This window comes from Meleagris gallopavo, chromosome 1 (genome assembly GCF_000146605.3).
Source record: "Meleagris gallopavo isolate NT-WF06-2002-E0010 breed Aviagen turkey brand Nicholas breeding stock chromosome 1, Turkey_5.1, whole genome shotgun sequence".
Lineage (NCBI taxonomy): Eukaryota > Metazoa > Chordata > Aves > Galliformes > Phasianidae > Meleagris > Meleagris gallopavo.
In genome coordinates this window covers 142,541,571-142,560,070 of record NC_015011.2, presented here as the reverse complement: position 1 = coordinate 142,560,070, position 18,500 = coordinate 142,541,571, and the positions used below count along the sequence as shown (strand labels likewise).

The following is an 18,500-nucleotide window of genomic DNA, read 5'->3' as shown; positions in this document are numbered from 1 at the left end:
CCATTTAATGCTTTTCAGCTTTCTTAGCTGTCTCCAAGAACGGAGGAAACCTCATTTTCCCCTACAAGAGCTGGTCTCCCTCACATAGAAGCAATCAACACTGAAAAATGCTTACAGGGAAAAGTGACAGGAACCAGGGGCTGAAAATGAACCTCACCAGATGCAGACGATCAGTCCACTGACAATAATAATAATGAGAATATGAACGAAGGGGCTCCAGGGGGGTCTTTGTCCCTGCTTTGGGGACCTCTCTTGGCAGAATTGTGGCAAGGACAGTGACATCCTTTCTTTATTCTGGTTGCCTGATCTCCTTTGATTTACAGTATCTGCTGCAATAAGCCAAAAACTTCAATCTTTCATGAAGACTCAACTGCTGAGCTGGCCTCATCCTCTCTAGAGTGAGGTTTCTGCCTAGAAAATGAGGGGGAAATAATAGATTTCCATAGATTGAGTATTGTAAAAACAGGTTACGTACAGATTTTTCAAGGTTTAAACTTAATTTGTATAATCTCAGCACTGAGTGCAAGTTAGAAGACTTGATGCAAATTCGAGCTTGATTGATTAATAGGCACCATGTGCAACACATTTATGCTCCGGGAAGCAGAAACTTCTTCCTCCCTCAGCTAGGACAGGGGACATTTTGCTTGATCAGAGCAATGGAAACTTGAATCTTTGTGTGACTTTGCATCAAAGAGACATTTGGGACTGACTGTCTGGGCTTTTACAGCAAAAGAGCTACATGAACTGATTACCCAGACTGAATGTTTCAATTAAGTCTTCATAGGGTGCAATGATTAAGACTCCTTTCAGAGGTTCATTTTAGTCTGAGAGAGTTTAAAATTTTCTCACCTGCTTGCGCATCCGATTTGATCTAGCTTCCATCCCCAGCATTTTCTCAAAGGGCAAGTAGTTTTGTCTGGATTTGACAACCTGGACTAACAAGAGAAAATAGATTTAGATTCAGGAGAGGTTTAGACACTGAAAGTCCTGATTTGTAGGTCCCTCACCACCAGCAGTTTATGAGCTGCACTCAGTCTCCCTGCATAGTTCATGGTGGAGATTGGTTGCTTTGGTGTTGAACCTAAAGGAGTTGGCAGAATATAGTGGGACCTTCCTGAAGGGAGCACGCAGCTGCTTACATTCAAGCACTAGGAAAAGTGGAGGACAGGGGTGTATCTGCAATTCTCTCTTGCGCTAAAAGCTCCTTGAGGCTGGAGTGAGGCAATCCTGTCTGCTTGGGATCTATTGTCTGAAATCTTCTCCTGGAGATTGGTACCTACGCCCTTTCTTTCAAAAGACTCCACACAGATCAGTCTTTTAAAAACAAAGCAGGAAGAAGAAAAGGTGGTGATAGCTTTTATTATATAATGCCTTGGTATTCAAAGTATATGCTGAGGAAGTGGGAGGCCTGGGTTCCTTTCCCGCCTCAGCCTGAGGGGTTCAAACCCATGTCTCCCACATCCCATGAGAGTGCCCTAACCACCATGCTGGAGGCTACCTTGGGTGGAGGATCCTCCACCCCCGCTTTGAAACTGCTCCACTCTGCAGCGAGGAATTTAAAGACTCATGAGGCCGGGAGGGAGGGGGGGGAGTGTGAGGGAGCCTGTGCTTGACTCTGAAACCTTGTATTGAGGTCAGTCAGCAGGGAGTGGGAAGGCCTGGGCTCACTCCTACTCCCCTGACTTTTGCTATCCAAAGACTCTTGTGTGCTAACTGCAGGCACAGTCACACACTTCGCCTCCTAGATTAGTGCACATGGCCTCCAACTTTCTCTTCTCTCTTTTGCACCATGTTTCTAGGAAGGATGTTTAGTAAGGGCATCCAAGTGGGGAATGTGTCTTCCTTCCCAGGCACCCAGGGCACCTTTCATCCTGATGGCAAGAGGCAGTAAATACAGGCTCAAAGTCCTGCAGTCCAGAGAGGGCCAGGTTCACAGGCTGAGTGCTTCCTCTGCCCCAGGCTGTGTGAAGGTTTTGGGACCCTCCTCATCCCCTTTCCCCTTTGCTTTGCAGGTGTGCACCTGTGTGTGTCTACATAGATGGAACAGACACTGCTTTGCATGCAGAGGCTCTAAGCGTGGCTACTGGGGCCCACCAAGCCCCTCCACAAAGTTTCTCCATGGTTTCTCCATGCAGAGAGGCTTAGGTGAGATTAAGGCACCACACAGCCCAGTCTTGTCAGCTCTGGAGAAGCTAAGTGTGGCTCTCCAGACCTGGGTAAGCTCTAGGGTAAAAAGTAAGGTATTTCTAGAGTTTCCAGGCAACAGCAGGGTTAAGTGGAAGAAAAGTTGAGTTTTCCAGAAGAGCTGCCTGGACACATGCACTTCAGTTCAGCTTATTCGCATTGGTTTTGATCCTACCTACAGCAGAGGAGGCTTTTTTCTTTCCAAGTGGGCATGCTGGGTGGCAGGCGGGGAATTAATGTCCCCTCCCTGATGCTGGACAATAAATCAACTCCTCTCCAAAATTCAGGATTAAGCACAGTCCAGATAAATCAATGTGGGAAACCCATCTCTTCCCTAAACTTCAAGGCAATGGATTAGAGACAAGGAACACACTCAGCTGTAAGGAAGCTGCATGCCTCCTTCATCTATGATACGATTAGGTGTTAAAACTTTCACAGGGCTGGTATTTCTCCCAGTGTAAGATCAACTTTCTCAGTCAAGAAAAAAAAAAAAAGAAAAAGAAAGAAAGAAAAAGAAAAAGAAAAAAGAAAAAAAGGAAAATAAAGGAAGGAATTATGCAAACAATTTAACAGCAGGGGTCAGTCTTTATTACAGTCCCCTCAGGATGGGCAAATGAAAGCCCGGAACAGCTACCAACAACAGTAGCCACAGTTACAGTAACAGAGCCTGGGCGTTGTGTGAGCCTGGCAGCTCTCCCCAGCAAGCAGCCACAAAGCAGCACATTACGCATATTAATACGTGATAGAAGTTTGCCTCAATAGCAGTTCCAGGGAAAGGCTCATCGCCTCTTGAGAAGAAAAAAAAAAAAGCTGGAGGGAAAAGCAGCCTTTCTGGTAAAGCCGTGACAACAGCATCAGCAGCTCCAACTGGTTTGTTGCCATTACTTCTGGCAACCCAGCAAAGCCATCTCCCCGAGATCTACACGTCTCTCTGTTAAGTAATCGCTGCACTCGCATCCATTACACTGCAGCTCAGGAATCCCCAATTAACCGGCCCATTAGAGGTCCAGGTAAGAAGTGCAGCTGCTGCACCTTCCTCATGGCACAAAGCTGTCACCTCAGCGCTCAGCCTGGGCCTGTGCTCCATGGCTCCATTATGCCCTCAGAGCTGTCCTCAGCAATGTCTCTCATTTAGGGGCTTCTGCTCCCCCTAGATGAGCCCCACAGTTGGCAGGGGGCTCAACATGGTACACACACTGGTGAGGATACCACTGAGGGCAGCATGCCTCAGCCAGGCATCTCCCCAGGCCTACAACAGGGCAGCCATCTGCACCCGCTCACCAGCAACGCCGAGCCTTTAATTTTTCATTTTCGGTGATGGGAATGGGCTCTGCACAACTTTTTTACAGCATCATTAGAAGCACACAGGTGTCTAAGGACCCGATGCAGGTATATGCAGTGCAGAGAGGCTCCTTCAAAGCCCCGTGCTTCCCAAACAAGCCCTGTTCCACAGATCGCAGGCAACCCACCATGCTCTGCGTCCCAGTGTCAGAGCGCCTTCACGTTCTCTGGAGGCTGTGATCGTCTCTGTCGTTTGCTGCCAGGAATGGAAGCAGAGACTTTTCCATAAAACTATTTAAAAAATGCAGATTCGCTTCCCTGCTGTGCTGCGGTGCCTGCATGACGTGACACGCCATTCAAGTACAGCTAGCTTTACCGACATGAATATGCGCAGAAAGGAACACACACGTGCATGCCCAAAAACAAACGAAAACAGAGTTTTAAATTCACAGGTATGGACATTTACACCCACTGACGCAGAGACAACACCGTGCAGCTTCTCTGATCTATTATGAATATTACTCAAACATCAGTAAGCATTAACCACGTGCATAAATTCACTCTCTACACAGAATGCTTAAAAGTAATTGCAAAAGGATTTGTTGAGTAACTGGAAAAAAAAAAAAAAGCAAAAAAAGAGAAAAGCAATGATTGTCAGGAGATGACCTGGTTGTGGGAAGAGGGACTTACTTAATCACTGCATGAATGCCTCACGGTGAATTACTTGCATAACTCCGCTTGAGGAAATCGCTACTCTGCAAAAGTGCATACATGTTAAATCAACCAAAGCACAGAGTGCTGCATACTCATGGTACAATGTGGCCTTCTTGCCAGTACAGAACAAACAAAAATCTAGCTAATCTCTCGGCCTGGCAGGGAGGTGGGGGAGAAATCCTCTTTTTTGCTATCCTGGCAGTGTTTCCAAAAGAAAGTTGTACGGCGCTCACTCACCCTATTCATGCCTGGCATTTATGTTAAAAACAAAATCTGGGCTTGTAATTTTCAAGAGCAAGCTCCTCTTGTTGACAGTGAAACTTTGACAAATAATTCTTGGGCTGCATTTCCCATCCAATTCAATTTAATGCTAAAAAAGTTAATTACGGTGCTTTTCTGCAAAATACAGAGCTCTGAGAAGAATGTCAGTTGGTGAGAACACCAGCAAGACTTGCTCTCTTCATGCTCTTCTCAGAATAAGTCCCTACTCTATTTGCTATCTGTGACTGAACTGCAAAATATAAAACTTTATGAAATTAAACAAAAGGATCAATTTTTCCTCCCTTAATTTCCCATAGCAACTCTAAGAAACCCTCAAAAAGCCGTATTTCCTTTGTAAGTCTCGTGAGTCTTGACGTGATCCAAAGCCATACCTCAGACATCAAATCCGTATGTGAGAGTGCTTAAGTGATGTACTTGGCTGCAGTGCTGCCATTTAGACTTTGTAAACCGATAGGTTATTCTCTGGATACAGTCAGTGCATAGACTTCAGATAGAAGAGCTCTTTTGCTAGGAACTTTATTGATTAATAAAGAAAACCTTGGTCTTCAGGGAGACTCACGGTTGGATGTTGCGTAAGGAGCAGCTGCAGCAGGAACTGCTGGGTACAGCAAGCAGCCTGTCCAGAGCAGACATCCACAGTCACAGAGCTGAGGGCAAGAGTGTCCTTGGGGAGGCAGAAGAAGAGTGTTTCCTTTTGTGGAGCAGCCAAACTCCTCAAGCACCAAGTCTGAAACAACAGGCTGTGAGCTGCGGGAGCTGGAGCCTCGGCCTGGTGGGTGGTGAGAGCAAGCTGATCCTGCTGCATGGTGAGACCCCAAGTACAGAACAGGGGCTCTGGAGCAGAGTTCCCCAGCTCCTCCAGGTGCTTGTGCAATTTCCACAAATAGTCACGGAATAAAATGCAGAAATACACCCTGGAACTGGAAATACAACCTGGGATTTCCTTTTTCCAGAAGAAACATTACCCCCCACATCCAGTCCCAGCTTTTGTTTATTCTCTTTGCCACCTGAACTACCACGTTACTGACCCACTTCATTTAATTCTGGTGAATATCCCTGCCAAAACCACCCTGGGGATTATGCTTTGGAGATGCAGAAACCTGAAAGACTCAGGAGGCTCAAACAAAGCCTGCAGTCCCCATTTCTTGGTTCCTGAGTCTGTACCCTGAATAACCAGGATAACAAGGAGAGAGGGAGAGCAACTCTCGTGCAGCTGTTAGCTCAGCAGCATGTGAAGCACACAAGGTGTGATCCAAGTGGCTCCTGAGTGCCACAGGGGCTACCTCCTGTTTTTTGCTCAAGCTGTTGTACTTCTGAGCACGTGTTGAATCTGTGACCAAGGCCCAGAGGGAATCTCAAAATGGCCAAACCGGTGTGCAAAACTATATGGATAGTGATAGGACAAGGGGGAATGGTCTTAAACTAAGACATGGGAAGTTTAGTTTGGATATTAGGAGGAAGTTTTTCACACAGAGGGTGGTGACACACTGGTACAGGTTGCCTAGAGAGGCTGTGGATGCCCCATCCCTGAAGACATTTAAGGCCAGGCTGGATGTGGCTCTGGACAGCCTGGTCTGGTGGTTGGCAACCTGCACATAGCAGGGGAGTTGAAACTAGATGATCATTGTGGTCCTTTTCAACCCAGGCCATTCTATGACATGATTCATTCTATGATATGAAACAGCAGAAATCTGATTTCCGAGAACAGAATGTGGCCTAATGTTTTTATATATTATATTGCTCAACATCAGTGAAACAGCTTGATTTGCTGAGTTGGTGATATTCGTGCATCTTCTGTGGTCAAGTTCATAAAACTTTGATTTTGCTATTTACCAGCAGCTCTCTTTCAGGCAGATGACACAGTTCTACCTCATCTCGACAATGTTACATTAACAACAGCAGCACAAAAATTTGGTAAGCACATGCTCCAGGACACTGTACATTCCACAAGCATCTGCTGTGCTGGGACAAGCTAAGATAAACTCACTTATATATCAAGTTAAGATAGCTGCATTGCAGTTGCACTGCAGACTTTTGGTAGAAACATAAATTTTGAATACACGCTCCAGCATCCTGTTAAAAAAGGACAGGTGACCATTTCCATTTTATCAGTCCTAAAACTTGCTAACCTGGGAGATGAGTGATAAATGCATAATCCAACTTGTACTAAAAACTCATATCCCAAATCACAGATTTAACTTCTTGAGAAAGTCGGCAGACAGGGAGAAACTTTGAGCAGTTTTCAGAAATGAGCAGTTTCAGAGTCTTGTTGAATTAAGTAACAAACTCATCAGAGAAAAGCACAGGATTGAGAGACGACACCAAATTTTGGAGTTTTGCTGTTAATCCATTCTCTTCTGTGTCCATTAGCTTTATCCAGTCCATTTAGCTTGTGAGCTGTTCGAGGCAGAGACCATATCTGATCCGTACATTTGCAGCTGCAGTGGTTCTGCCTTCAAGTCATATAATGATTTTTGGAAATCTATTTGAATTACTTTTTAGTTCCTGCCATTGAGGCAAAAAGCTTGAAAATGTGACCTGCGAGATCTCAGACAGCAGAAGAATGGTAAAAATGAGCTGAGATGTAGTATTCTGTGTTATCCTCATAATGGAGGATTTTCAGCCCTTGGAGTTGGCAGTGCTACAAAGAGGTGTTTGGAGCTTTCGGGCATGACCTGTACCGTGCTCAGCCCTGCACTTCTGCCTTCACCCATACATTCACAATTATGACAGAATTCAGCACACTTCTGAGAAACACATTTTATTGTACGACAGAAGCTGTTGTGGATGTCGACAAAAGAAATCATTCCACAGAAATAACAGAATCAAATTGTTACACAAATGTAAAAACCAAAACAAAACAGAAACAGGGTTAAAATGATGAAAAAGCAGTGCGATGTTACACAATGTGAAACATAGAGAAAGCCACATTCTTCGGCTGATGTGTCAGAAGCTCGTCATCATTACAGGATGTAAGTGATGTCAGTATCTTCCCCTTTCCCCCTCAAACTTCAAGGTGAGACATTTGGAAGGGTCGGATTAACACAAAAAGCAGCATTTTCACTGAAATTTCTATACCACTTAGATCTTTTGTCTCCTCGTTCTTTCCACCACCTTATTTTCAAATGTGTACTGGGAAGGTTAAAAGAAACCGTCAGTATCACTTTATCAACCAGCACTGCTAATCTTGGTCAGAAGGAGGTCCTCCCTCTTCCAAAGAGGAGCATGAGTGATATCACAGAAGACTAAAACTATCTGGCAAGTGAACTGTGGTTCAACTCACGGAGCAGAATTTTGCCCTTAACCTAAGCAAAATTAGAAATAACCTATTATCGAGAACCATGTTGGCTTTGACTCTCCCAGTGGTCTTTCAAGGACGGGTAAAGCAAAGAGATACCAAAATGAACGTCTGAGGAGCAGTTCTTTTGATCTTAAGTAGAGGCTGTTCCCAGACTTTTGAACCAAACAATAGTCCCACAACTGATGATGTGCAGTATTTCTGCACAGAATTGTCTATTAGACTCTGGAATACCTTAAGGCACCTTATGGTGAAGAAACATTTTAAAGGCTTTAATAATGTTGAAGACTGAGTTCTTTTTCCAAGATCCCCATGAAGGAATGTAGCTTGAAATAAGCAGCTTTACTATCTCCAAACATTTCTCCAAACACAAACATTTTCAAAGTGGAAATTTAGAACTATTTGAACTTTTCTTTAGAAGGAAACACAAAACACATGGTTGTACATACAACAGACCATGACGTTCAAAAGGAAGTCCTCTCTTATCCTCGAATTTCAGGCACGATGCACTTTGTCACCCACCTAAAATTAAATAGGCGTGTCCATCTTAACCAACAGTCACCTAAACTACTCACAACAACTCTCAACAACAAGCAACAAAATAATCTAAAGAAACAACTTCCTGACTGAAATATATTTATTACTCTAAACTAAAAAGGTGGATATCATGGCAACGACAGGTACAAATGGCTCACTATCTGTTGATCTATTCAGTCGTGTATGGTTTTCAAGTGTGATTCTTTAAATATTTGATTTCTGATACCTACAGATAGTCGTATCCTGTCAAAACATGTGAAAAAGCAGGATCTGCATTTTGAGATACCTAGCATTTTTGTGCACGTTCAAAAAGCTGCAGGATCAAATTAACTCTGCCTTGTAGACCGATAGCTGAATTTGTCAGGGTCTCATACCAGTGAGTGGGCTGCAGTCAGCATCTTGGAGCTCAGCTCTGAAATACAACTTACCATAGTTTCATTTCAGAGCTGAAATGAATTAAAACTGTAATTATACCCTCAGTTTATAGATCTCCTTGATTTCCATTTAAAAAAAATATAAACAAAATATACAGCCACGAAAACATACTGTTCTCTCAGAGCATTTAAAAGTCTCAGTGTATTATACATCACACTTATTTTCTTGTATGAACTATTTAGAAAGCAAAATAATTCAATATTGCAAAGCATGGGTAGACTCTGTGCATCTGCCCAAACTACTGAATAAAAAAGGGAAACGCATGAGCTCAAGCTCCAGTCCCTGCTAGCTGTCTGCACTGTCACAGTCAGCTCACTCTGGCTCTGTTTTGGAGCACTCCAGCTGGATCTCTCTATGATAAAGGCTGAGCAGAGCTTGGACATGGTTTATGCCATGGACCGCTTCCAAAAGGCAGTTACAGACAAGAAAGACCGTGCAAGGCTGAGCTTTCTCCATGCTACACAATCCCCCAGCATTATCCCATATGACTTTACATCCTCAAACACTTCTCTACATCTTCACATAGCTCTGCAATACATTCTGCTGAGCTGCAGAATAGCCCTATCCTTATTTGAGACCACTTGAATTGAAAAGAAACAAAACAAAACACATTAGTGTTTTGTGTGCTAGGTACATAGGAGGCAAAGTGATCCAGAAAAGAGGCTGTGGCTGGTGCGCTCTGAGAAGGATTAGCTATCAGCTTGCTGCTTACATGAGCCAATCTGTGCCACTTTGCTTTGGGGACACGTAGTCATCCCTGACTGCCTTGTATTTAACACCAGACAAAGGACAAAACCCACATGAAGTTCAGTTCCACTTATCACAGAGACACTTGCAATAGTGAGCTACACCCCACAGAAGTGTTGGAGACTGCCAAAAGAAAGCTAAGGGCAAGAGTGCTTTGTTGTGTACCTTCCTGCTAACAGTACAGGAGGATGCTGCCAGCAAATCAAACACCCAGCGCGTGTCTTTTCCTCCCATCCACCAGATTAGCCAACTGGTGGGGGTGCAGGCAGCAGGGAAAGAAGGTTCTGCCTCTCACCACCAACTTCTGCACAGGACAAAGCTCTCCTGGATGAGCCCTGTCCTCAGGCACAGGCTTTGGCCTCAGTTTGCTTCTCAACAAGGAGAAGCAACAATCCTGTATTTCAGCAACTTACTTGCTGGAAAAATGACTTGAAATGAGAAACATTTGTGTTCACCTTAATTTTCGACTATTGGGGGAACATTGGGTAAGCAATATTTAGCTTACCAAGGTAATAGCAGGCATCTTTTTTTTATTATTTTTCTTTTTCTAAAAAGCACAGTGTTCTGTGTATCCTGAAGAGTTGTTTTTTAGTGCCTTCTGTCACTTCAGACAATAATTTCAACAGATTTATTCTGTACTGGACCTCAAAGGGTAGGTATCTCACTGAAGACAAAAAAGCTCTGAAGCAGAAGAGCACTTGCCTGACTTTTTAAACCACAGGAATAGTGCCTTTACACTGAAGTGCTTTGCTGAATCAGGACATGGTGTACAAATAAAGAATCTCTCTCTCACTGCAATCTCCTCAGTACCAGCAACAGCCATTCAAACCTAAGGGTTGCACTTCCCTACCTACTCCAGCAGTATGGTAACTTCAAACAGCACAAGTTCAACAGAATCCTTGATGCAAAACTTTAAATATATTAAGGCTAGATATTTTTAACATATATTTAATGAATTTGTTGTGTACCCTGCAGTTATAGCTTTGGCTTGAAGGCACAAATATTAAGGCACAATAAATGCAAATAACGTATACATTTCAATGTGGTGTGTTGAAGATAACTTTGTACTACGTGCTATTTAGGTATAATGACATGTCATTCAAAGATTTCCTCAAGTTATTTTAATACTTTTTTTTTTTCTCTGATAACCTGGATAAAAAGAGGAATGTATGTTAAATTATTTAAATATTTCTTCAGTGCAAATGTTCTCTTCTAAAGTACAGAAGACTGAGATTGATTTTTCAGCATCTGGATTTCAGCAAAATAAAACTTACATTTACATTCATCTTGAACAGCATTACTTGAATTATATAAAAAAAATCTAAGTATATAGTACTTTTTGCTATCAAAAAAGGAAGTGTTTTTGGCTTTTAATTCTTTTTTTTTTTCTACCACCTGCATAGATACCTGTGACAGGTAGAGAGACACCTGTGTTAGAAGCTAAGTTGTATACAACCAAACCTGCTGTTTAGACACAGCTGTGGAGGTATGGTGACACTAAAAAAAATTTGGTGTTGCTTGCTCTCAAAGTATCTCCAACTGAGAAAAGGGACACACTCCAATCTTTCTTTAATAAATTCCAAAGATGCACCCTAGATCTGTTAGGTGTCCTGCACCTGTTTAAATAACAGAGATCTCTACCACATAACTTTCAAATAAGAACTGAGTCTGCCTAATTTCCTTAGCAATACAAAAATAATTAGTTGGAAAGGAAAAAAAAATATTGCACTGAAATTAAAGAAACAGGGATAGTAAAACTTTTCTTCTCAGTATTAAATAGAAAGGATGTCCAGTGCAAAGAATCGTCCCCTCCTTTTCCTCTCCTGTTGACACTTGTGAACATCGATTGTTTGGATGCTCTCAGGTTTATATTCTGTGGAAAAAAATTGTGGCTATGAGGAATCACAGTGCAGTTTCAGTTACGCATAATCCTGAGGAAGGATCCAGCGAGGAGTCTGTGGTAAGCTGACCATTTTGAACAACTTCAGGGTAATTCTTCTTGAAGTAAACCTAGGGAAAATATCAGATTCTGTATGTCATTTTACATTAAACGCCTTTTAGCTCAAAATACAATTCTAGAGATATACAGAGAACAAATAAATGCGTGCCCCTAAAGAATCCAAAGAGAAATTTCAGGTTGGGGATCTTCAGTAATAGTATGCCCCATCCCTGGAGGCATTCAAGGCCAGGCTGGATGTGGCTCTGGGCAGCCTGGTCTGGTGGTTGGCGGCTCTGCACATAGCAGGGGGGTTGAAACTAGGTGATCATTGTGGTCCTTTTCAATCCAGGCCACTCAATGGTTCTATGGCACTGAAAAATTAGTAAAATTACCCATGATCTTAGATTGTAACAAAGTCTGAGAAAAACCCCACACAACCTGTAGGTCCGCTGAAATTCTGGTGATTCAGATAAACAGATATATATTATCACTTTACATTAAATTGATAAGTAAAATCATTTTACTAGCTCAAAACACGGAGATAAATTAAAAACAGGATGACAAAGAAACTGTGAAATCTTGCGTCTGCACAAGGGTTTCTCATTTTCACACATAAAATGAACACAATGGATTTGGATGTTAATATCAGGTTGTAATCCCTGTATTTTACAAACTGTGATTGACAACCATTGAAACGTCGAGGTATATATATGAAATATCCCAGCGTTTAATTTGTGCTGCAGAGCAGTTATAGGGCCTATAGAAATGTGATCTCTGGATAGCGAACCACAATAATGAAAAGAAGAAGCAAAAGCTTTAACAATGACTCAACCAAGCAACTTCTCTAAAATGTAAGATGATACCAAATAATAGGACAGTTCTTTGCCAAGCCTTTGAGTTCTTGAATTCTACCAATTTCTAGCTGAACTAGAAGAGATACAGGTTTCCTGATAAATGTATAATCAGAACATAAAGGAAATGAAATGCTGTCAAGTTTCACTGTTCCACAATCATCAGTTTTTAGTAGCTGTATCATATCTCTGTTCCTTGACAGATGCGCATAACAAAATGAAATAATGTCAAGACTTGTGTGCTCTTATCTAAAAATGTGTTTGGGTGAAAAAGGACTTCAAATGCATTTTTTTTTCCAAAGAAGAATGTGAAAAGTTTTGTTTGAGTCTTCAAAAACAGAAAATGCACTATCTTTCTGAGCCTGACACGTGTCACGAGTTAGGTCTCATAGTCAACACTGCCCCGACTACAGCTTATGAAATATTTCTCCAATTTACGTTTCAGAGTGTTGTCAGCAAAGTTTGGTGTGTTTGATAATAATGTCCCTTTCGTATATACGAATACATGTATAAGACATGGGGTATAAAAGGAAAATAGTCATTCTATGGAAACATTCCTGTAAATACCACTGTCGTCTTTTGTGTACGCGCACCAACGCAGGATATACATATCTTCAGACAATATCTCTTTGCAGAGAATATTAAGGTTTGATTTGAACCAACTGGGAGGCTGCTAAGAGGCATTCCTCAGTAACCAGCCCCGATCGGATTCAGCAGCAGAAAGTTAATCAGGAGCCACACACACAGTGTGTGCAGCCCCAGCCCAAGCGCTGCGCTCCCATCCTGTTCCTGGTTGGAAACACAAAACTCTGGCATACTTTTTAAATGAAGCTTCTGAGTGTGAATTTTTTTCAAAGTTAATAGAAAACCTTGGCACATTACTAGAGACCTAATGAAATGGCAGCTGCTTTTCAACTGTCTCATTGCGATTCTTCCCCTGAGCCCAATCCCTCAAGATACTAAATGCCCAAGTCTTTACACAAGCTTTTTCCACAGCCAACAGAGCTGCAACCCTCTGATGAGTAATCATGGAGGTGAGATAACACCTCTTTTAATATTTACACATCTGTCGTAGCTCTAAAATAAAATCACCCTCACTCTTCCCTCAAAGTACTCAAAAATTGATTGACAGAAGAACAGTCCTACTCTTATAGAAAAGCTTCTCCGAGCGCCGACAACAGCATGAAGAACACTCTGAGGCTTTTTTTTTTTAAATTATCTAAAAAGCTGAACACACTATAAAAAAAAAATAATTCTTTTAACTATTTCATTTCTTACCTACCCACAGGATTTTCTCCTAATAAGCTTTTTGAACAAAGACAAATGATGCCAACTCCACTGCAGTCAGGCTCACAGACTGCAGCCTCCATCTGAGCTGTGCCTGCATTGCATTCTTTCACACTTGCACAAAAATACAGGATATGGGGTGACCAAAAGAGACATACAGGGAGCAAACCTGGGTCCACTGAGAAGCTTGAGCTAAGTTTTCAGCAGGCATGGTGATCCTGAATAGTTTAATCTTTCAATGTTTAGCTAAGATAACCAATATATATCTTTTTTTTCCCCCAGATAATCGTGTTTCTTTCAAAGATGTCCCAAGTTAAGTCTTCCGACGTAAGGTGCGTAATCCCTCTTTGTTTGCACCTAAGGAATATATGCAAGAGCCATACTTTTCCAGAAAACTGATTGAAAATCTCACCTTACTGAAAGAAAAGCTCTTGGTACTAATTTGCTCTGCTCAAGATTTGGGTCCAAAGCACAATAAATCAAACGATCATTGCCAAAGCATGGCCACATTCCAAACCATTTCACTTAGTAACCCACTGTAACACCTTTTGAAAAGTCTGTGTATATGCTATATTACCATTTCCTTTTATGTGCAGTGTGCTGTTTTTCAACAACAGCAAAAAGCAATCCTTCATAAAAACAGTTCTTGGTAACCACAGGAGAATGTATGAGACCAGCAGCAATATGTGCAACCGACACACTTGCGCAAAATGAACGGCCCCTAGAATCAGCTCCTCTAACTAAGCAACTTCTCTGAAAGTATGCATGAAACACAAGGGACAGCAATAACAAAAACCTTGAATTAATGCCCAAGTCCTTTAAACAGAAAGTACTGTAACTGTGCTTCTGAGTAGCTGCTGACTGGAGATATAGTCTCTCGATTCCCATTTTTTGGGCTGAGTGTGGATAAGCACCATGCTTTGCATTCTTGGCAGATGCTAAAGCTTGTATCTGCCTTCTAGCCTGGGAGTTAGCAAACTTTTTCATCAAACCACATTTCAGCAGAGACCGGTTCCTGGATCTCTTCCCTTCCTGTACAAAATCACATAACATTGATGTGGTAACTGCAGATGACTATATGGGCAAGTAACATCAGGCAATTATTTTTATACATTTATATTTATCTTTTAATGCAATTGTGCAACTGAGGAGGGCTGCAAAGAAGGAAGGAGAGACAGCATGACATGGCTGAATCTCTGTAGGTGATAGCAGGACAGCCACCCCTCGCCATCCCAGGGATTAAGTCCCAGGAAGCCTGCCCAGACAAATACTGGTCTCATCAATTAGAATCAATTCTTTTAAACATCATTTATATAATCTTCAGATCGTCATACACGTGTCGCAAAAAAAAACCACCAAAAACATGTCTAAACCATTACATTTAGTAATAAAATGTGAGAAGCTACTTTGCAGCAGCTGACAAAGCCATTTCCTCAGTTCTGCAATCAGTGCCACACCTAAATTTATATGCTGCAAAGTCTTCATGTTAAAAACTCTTCTAAAAAAAAATCCAAAAAAGAGGTTTAGTTGGTATAACAAAAAAAAAACAACAACCAACAACAAACCTAAGTATGCACAGACACGAAAAGCTCTTCCCTATGCTTCAAAATGCCCACTGAAACAGCTGCAATACATGAGCATCCAGTGTCCCTGACTGCACAATTATTTGTTTTTCCAACTTTCCAGAAATGCGGCTATTCTTGCTAGGAAGCAGGCAGACACCTGTCACTTTGTTTGCTGTCTTTATCAGTTGCTCCCTGCCTAGTGCTCTCCTTTCCCCCCAGGAAATAGTTTGCAATTTGCGTCCCCCTTACGATCCGCACACCAACCAACTTGAGGAGAAGAAAGCATAGAGGACAGAGATAAGACCTTGTCCTCTCGTGTGGAAAGTCTCTTAGGATGCTACATCCCTAATATCAGTGCCTTACTTGCACACTTAAAGTTGTGTGAAGATAATCAAATTGCTCCCAGACCAAGCACTGCAAGTCTCAGCTGCAGCAGTGCTGAAACTTCATTTGCAATATGAAAAATACACGCTGGCTTTGGACGTCCTGTGTGCTGAATTATCACAAAAAAAAGAGAAAGCACGCCAAAAGCTAGTCAAAATGAGTTCCTTAATCAAAGGTCATTTCTTTTTATCTTCTTATCTCAGCTTTAGCTTTCCATCTGAAAAGTGCAGATGATATAGCCTCACCTCAGAGGCATATTATGAAAATTAATCCATTGATGTTTCTTAAACACTTTGATTGCCAGAGGAATGCTCCCAATTACATTAATAATGCTACACTCAAGAGTAGGATTTGAATAGTAAGCAGTAAATCAGGCACAGAGCCTCGTATGGAACAAGGAGGCAACAAAACATTCAACAGCTGTTTTTTAATTGAGTGCGATTCATCCTATCTGCAGAACAAAGCAAAGGTAAAAGAACGAAGTAAGAGAAATAAAACTGTGATAGCACTCCCAGCGATCATAATTTAATGAACTAGTACTGAACCTCACACTAACACTGGTTGGGCCTTTTAGAAAATACAGGAGAAGTAAATGCTGGACTCTGCAGCCTTTATACGTTTTTAAAGAGAGTTTTTGCACGACACGTGCCCAGCACAGGTGAGTATGTCATATATTATTTACACTTATCATTGCGAGTACATCCAGAAAGATGCAAGAAACACACTCTTTCAACTCGGAGTACATAAATACACCTATCATTTGGAAGCCTGTGTGTAACCACTAAAAAAAAATCAGTGAAAATGAGGGTTTAGCCTTACAAAGTCAACAGATTCTGACCTTTAGGGGAATGCCTACTATAACCTTGAATATGCTAACTTGTGATAAACCAAGTGCAGAGACAAACTGAATTGTAATTATAAAATTACCCGTTTTGCTGTTTCAATCAGAGAAGCTGCTTCTGTCTTGCCCACTTGTTGCACCATTTTGTAAAACAAGCCGTCCTTTTCTTGCAGCAAAATGTAAGGCTCGCCATATTCTTTTAGTCTTCCTGCATCTAAAACCTGTTAAATCAGCAGAAATCAACTTATTAACATAAGAAATTCAAAAACAAATGTTCAAGTCCGTAAGCAAAGGGAGAATGTATCCATTTCAAGTGCTAAGATGAACTTTGCATTCTGAAAATGAAATATTATGTCTTCTTCAAACAAGCATAACACTTCTTTAGTTTATAGACCTGTTGTACAATTTTAGAGTGCCCTACAGCCATTCCACCTATAGCAATCCAATGCAAAGTTATGCAGAATATGGAAATACAATGTTTGTGAAGCCAACAAAGCAGATTATAAGATTCATTGTGTAAGAACGAAACAAAGAGACCTGAAATGGGCTCTGAAGTAAACAGCTGTAGGTATAAACCACGCAATAACCACCAAGACGGTTAGGGGAGAATAAGTAGGTCTTTTGGATTAGAGGAGGTGAAGATGTAATTAAAGAAAATGAGGGTGTTGCAGAAAAGATAAACAATTTCTTGCATCAGTTTTTGCCAACTACATATTAGAAAGATACTTACCCCGAACCTATTCTTTCTACATAAAAAAGATGAGATGCCACCAGGGACATAGGCAACAAAGAAAGGAGGGGAGAAGGAAAAATAGAAAGGAGAAATTAAAAAAGCATTAAGTTAGCAAGCTGCAGAGGATACATACAGACAAAAACATCAGAAGAAATTAAGAATAGGTTGCTTGAGCCTGTAAGAAAATATTCTCATGCAAGTTGACTACTTCAGGACTGCGTGGTAGCAAATACTACACTTACATTTTGAAGAACTTATAATCTTTCAAGGAACCAGCATATATATATGTCTCCAGGAAAACAATTTAGACAAAACTGAATAAAACACAACTAGAAGACACACAGATCACAGGAAGAATTTGTTTATCACTATTTTAGTAAAATGAAAAGGTACCTCACAAATCTGATAGAATACTTAATGTATCAGAATGAAATGAAAAAACTTTTTATATGGATTTCCACATGGATTTCCACAGGAAGGTGTCTGGTGTAATGAAATAACAGCTATTTGAAATAGAGCTATTTGAGGGGACAAAACCTCAAGAATTTGCACAGAAAACAAACATTAGAAATAAGCAGTGCATTTCTGCTGTTTGGGGAGCTGGAAGGGCAGGCACTGGTAGCTATCAGAGTGCTCTATGGTAGCTACATATGGGCAGTCATCAGAAAGTTATCAGAGAAGTGACAAAGCTGCAAATGACACAAAAACATGTAGGTAAGTCTAGACCAGAGGAGATTCAGGTACAACTAACTAACCTAAGAGAATGATAAATACAATAGCAGGGAAAAGTCAATATTGACAAAAGCAATACACTCAAATACTTAACTGGCTTACAGATTAATGGTATTGACTCAAGAAAGAGAACTGGATAACACTTTACAAGTTCAGAACTCCAGCCCATGTGCAGGAGCAATGAAGTTCCAAAAAGAAAAAAACCACCACCACCCCAAAGTTATGTGAGAAAAAGTAGTTCAGAAAATGTTTTTGTCCCTGTATAAATAAAACATACTGACTACCCAAGACACACTATTGAAAAAGATATTGCCACAACAGAGGGACTTCAAGGACTCATAACCAAAGCTGTAATTGTGGTGTACATACTTGTAAGAAAAAAAAAAAAAATCTAAAAAGATGGAGTTGTTCATTTCAGGCAAGAAAGAAATAAAAGGTACCACGAGGACAACATCAAAATAACAAAAACAGTTTGCAAACTTATGTTCAAAAGAAGGAACTCCAGTAAGATTGGAGGTAAATTCAGAGTCCTGTGAGGAAACTTCCAAGTGTACCATTTGCCTGTGCAACTCCTTAAAACAAAGCATCTTAATGGCCAAGAGCTCAGCAGAACCTACAGGCAGGCAGGACCCCTTTAATGACAGAACACAAGAGGAAGCTGAACTAATCGGCTTGGCTGCATGATGTGCA

At 41.3% G+C, this 18,500-nt stretch overlaps 1 protein-coding gene and 1 long non-coding RNA gene across 2 annotated transcripts in view; one reads left to right on the top strand and one right to left on the bottom strand.

Annotated features, from left to right (window-relative positions):
* Positions 1 to 2,701: 2,701 nt before the first annotated feature.
* On the top strand, positions 2,702 to 5,381 carry LOC109365668. The gene is made up of 2 exons (XR_002111384.1): positions 2,702 to 3,194; positions 5,011 to 5,381. It is a non-coding gene; the product is annotated as an uncharacterized LOC109365668 (long non-coding RNA).
* Positions 5,382 to 7,206: 1,825 nt separating this feature from the next.
* The window catches only part of ABCC4 (ATP binding cassette subfamily C member 4), a gene marked incomplete at its 5' end in the record, with an annotated part of 96,940 nt that continues 85,646 nt past the window's right edge, over positions 7,207 to 18,500 (bottom strand). The window contains 2 exons of the mRNA XM_031557820.1: positions 7,207 to 11,488; positions 16,432 to 16,566. Coding sequence (XP_031413680.1) covers positions 11,381 to 11,488; positions 16,432 to 16,566 — 243 coding nt within the window. The remainder of the gene's footprint in view (positions 11,489 to 16,431; positions 16,567 to 18,500) is intronic.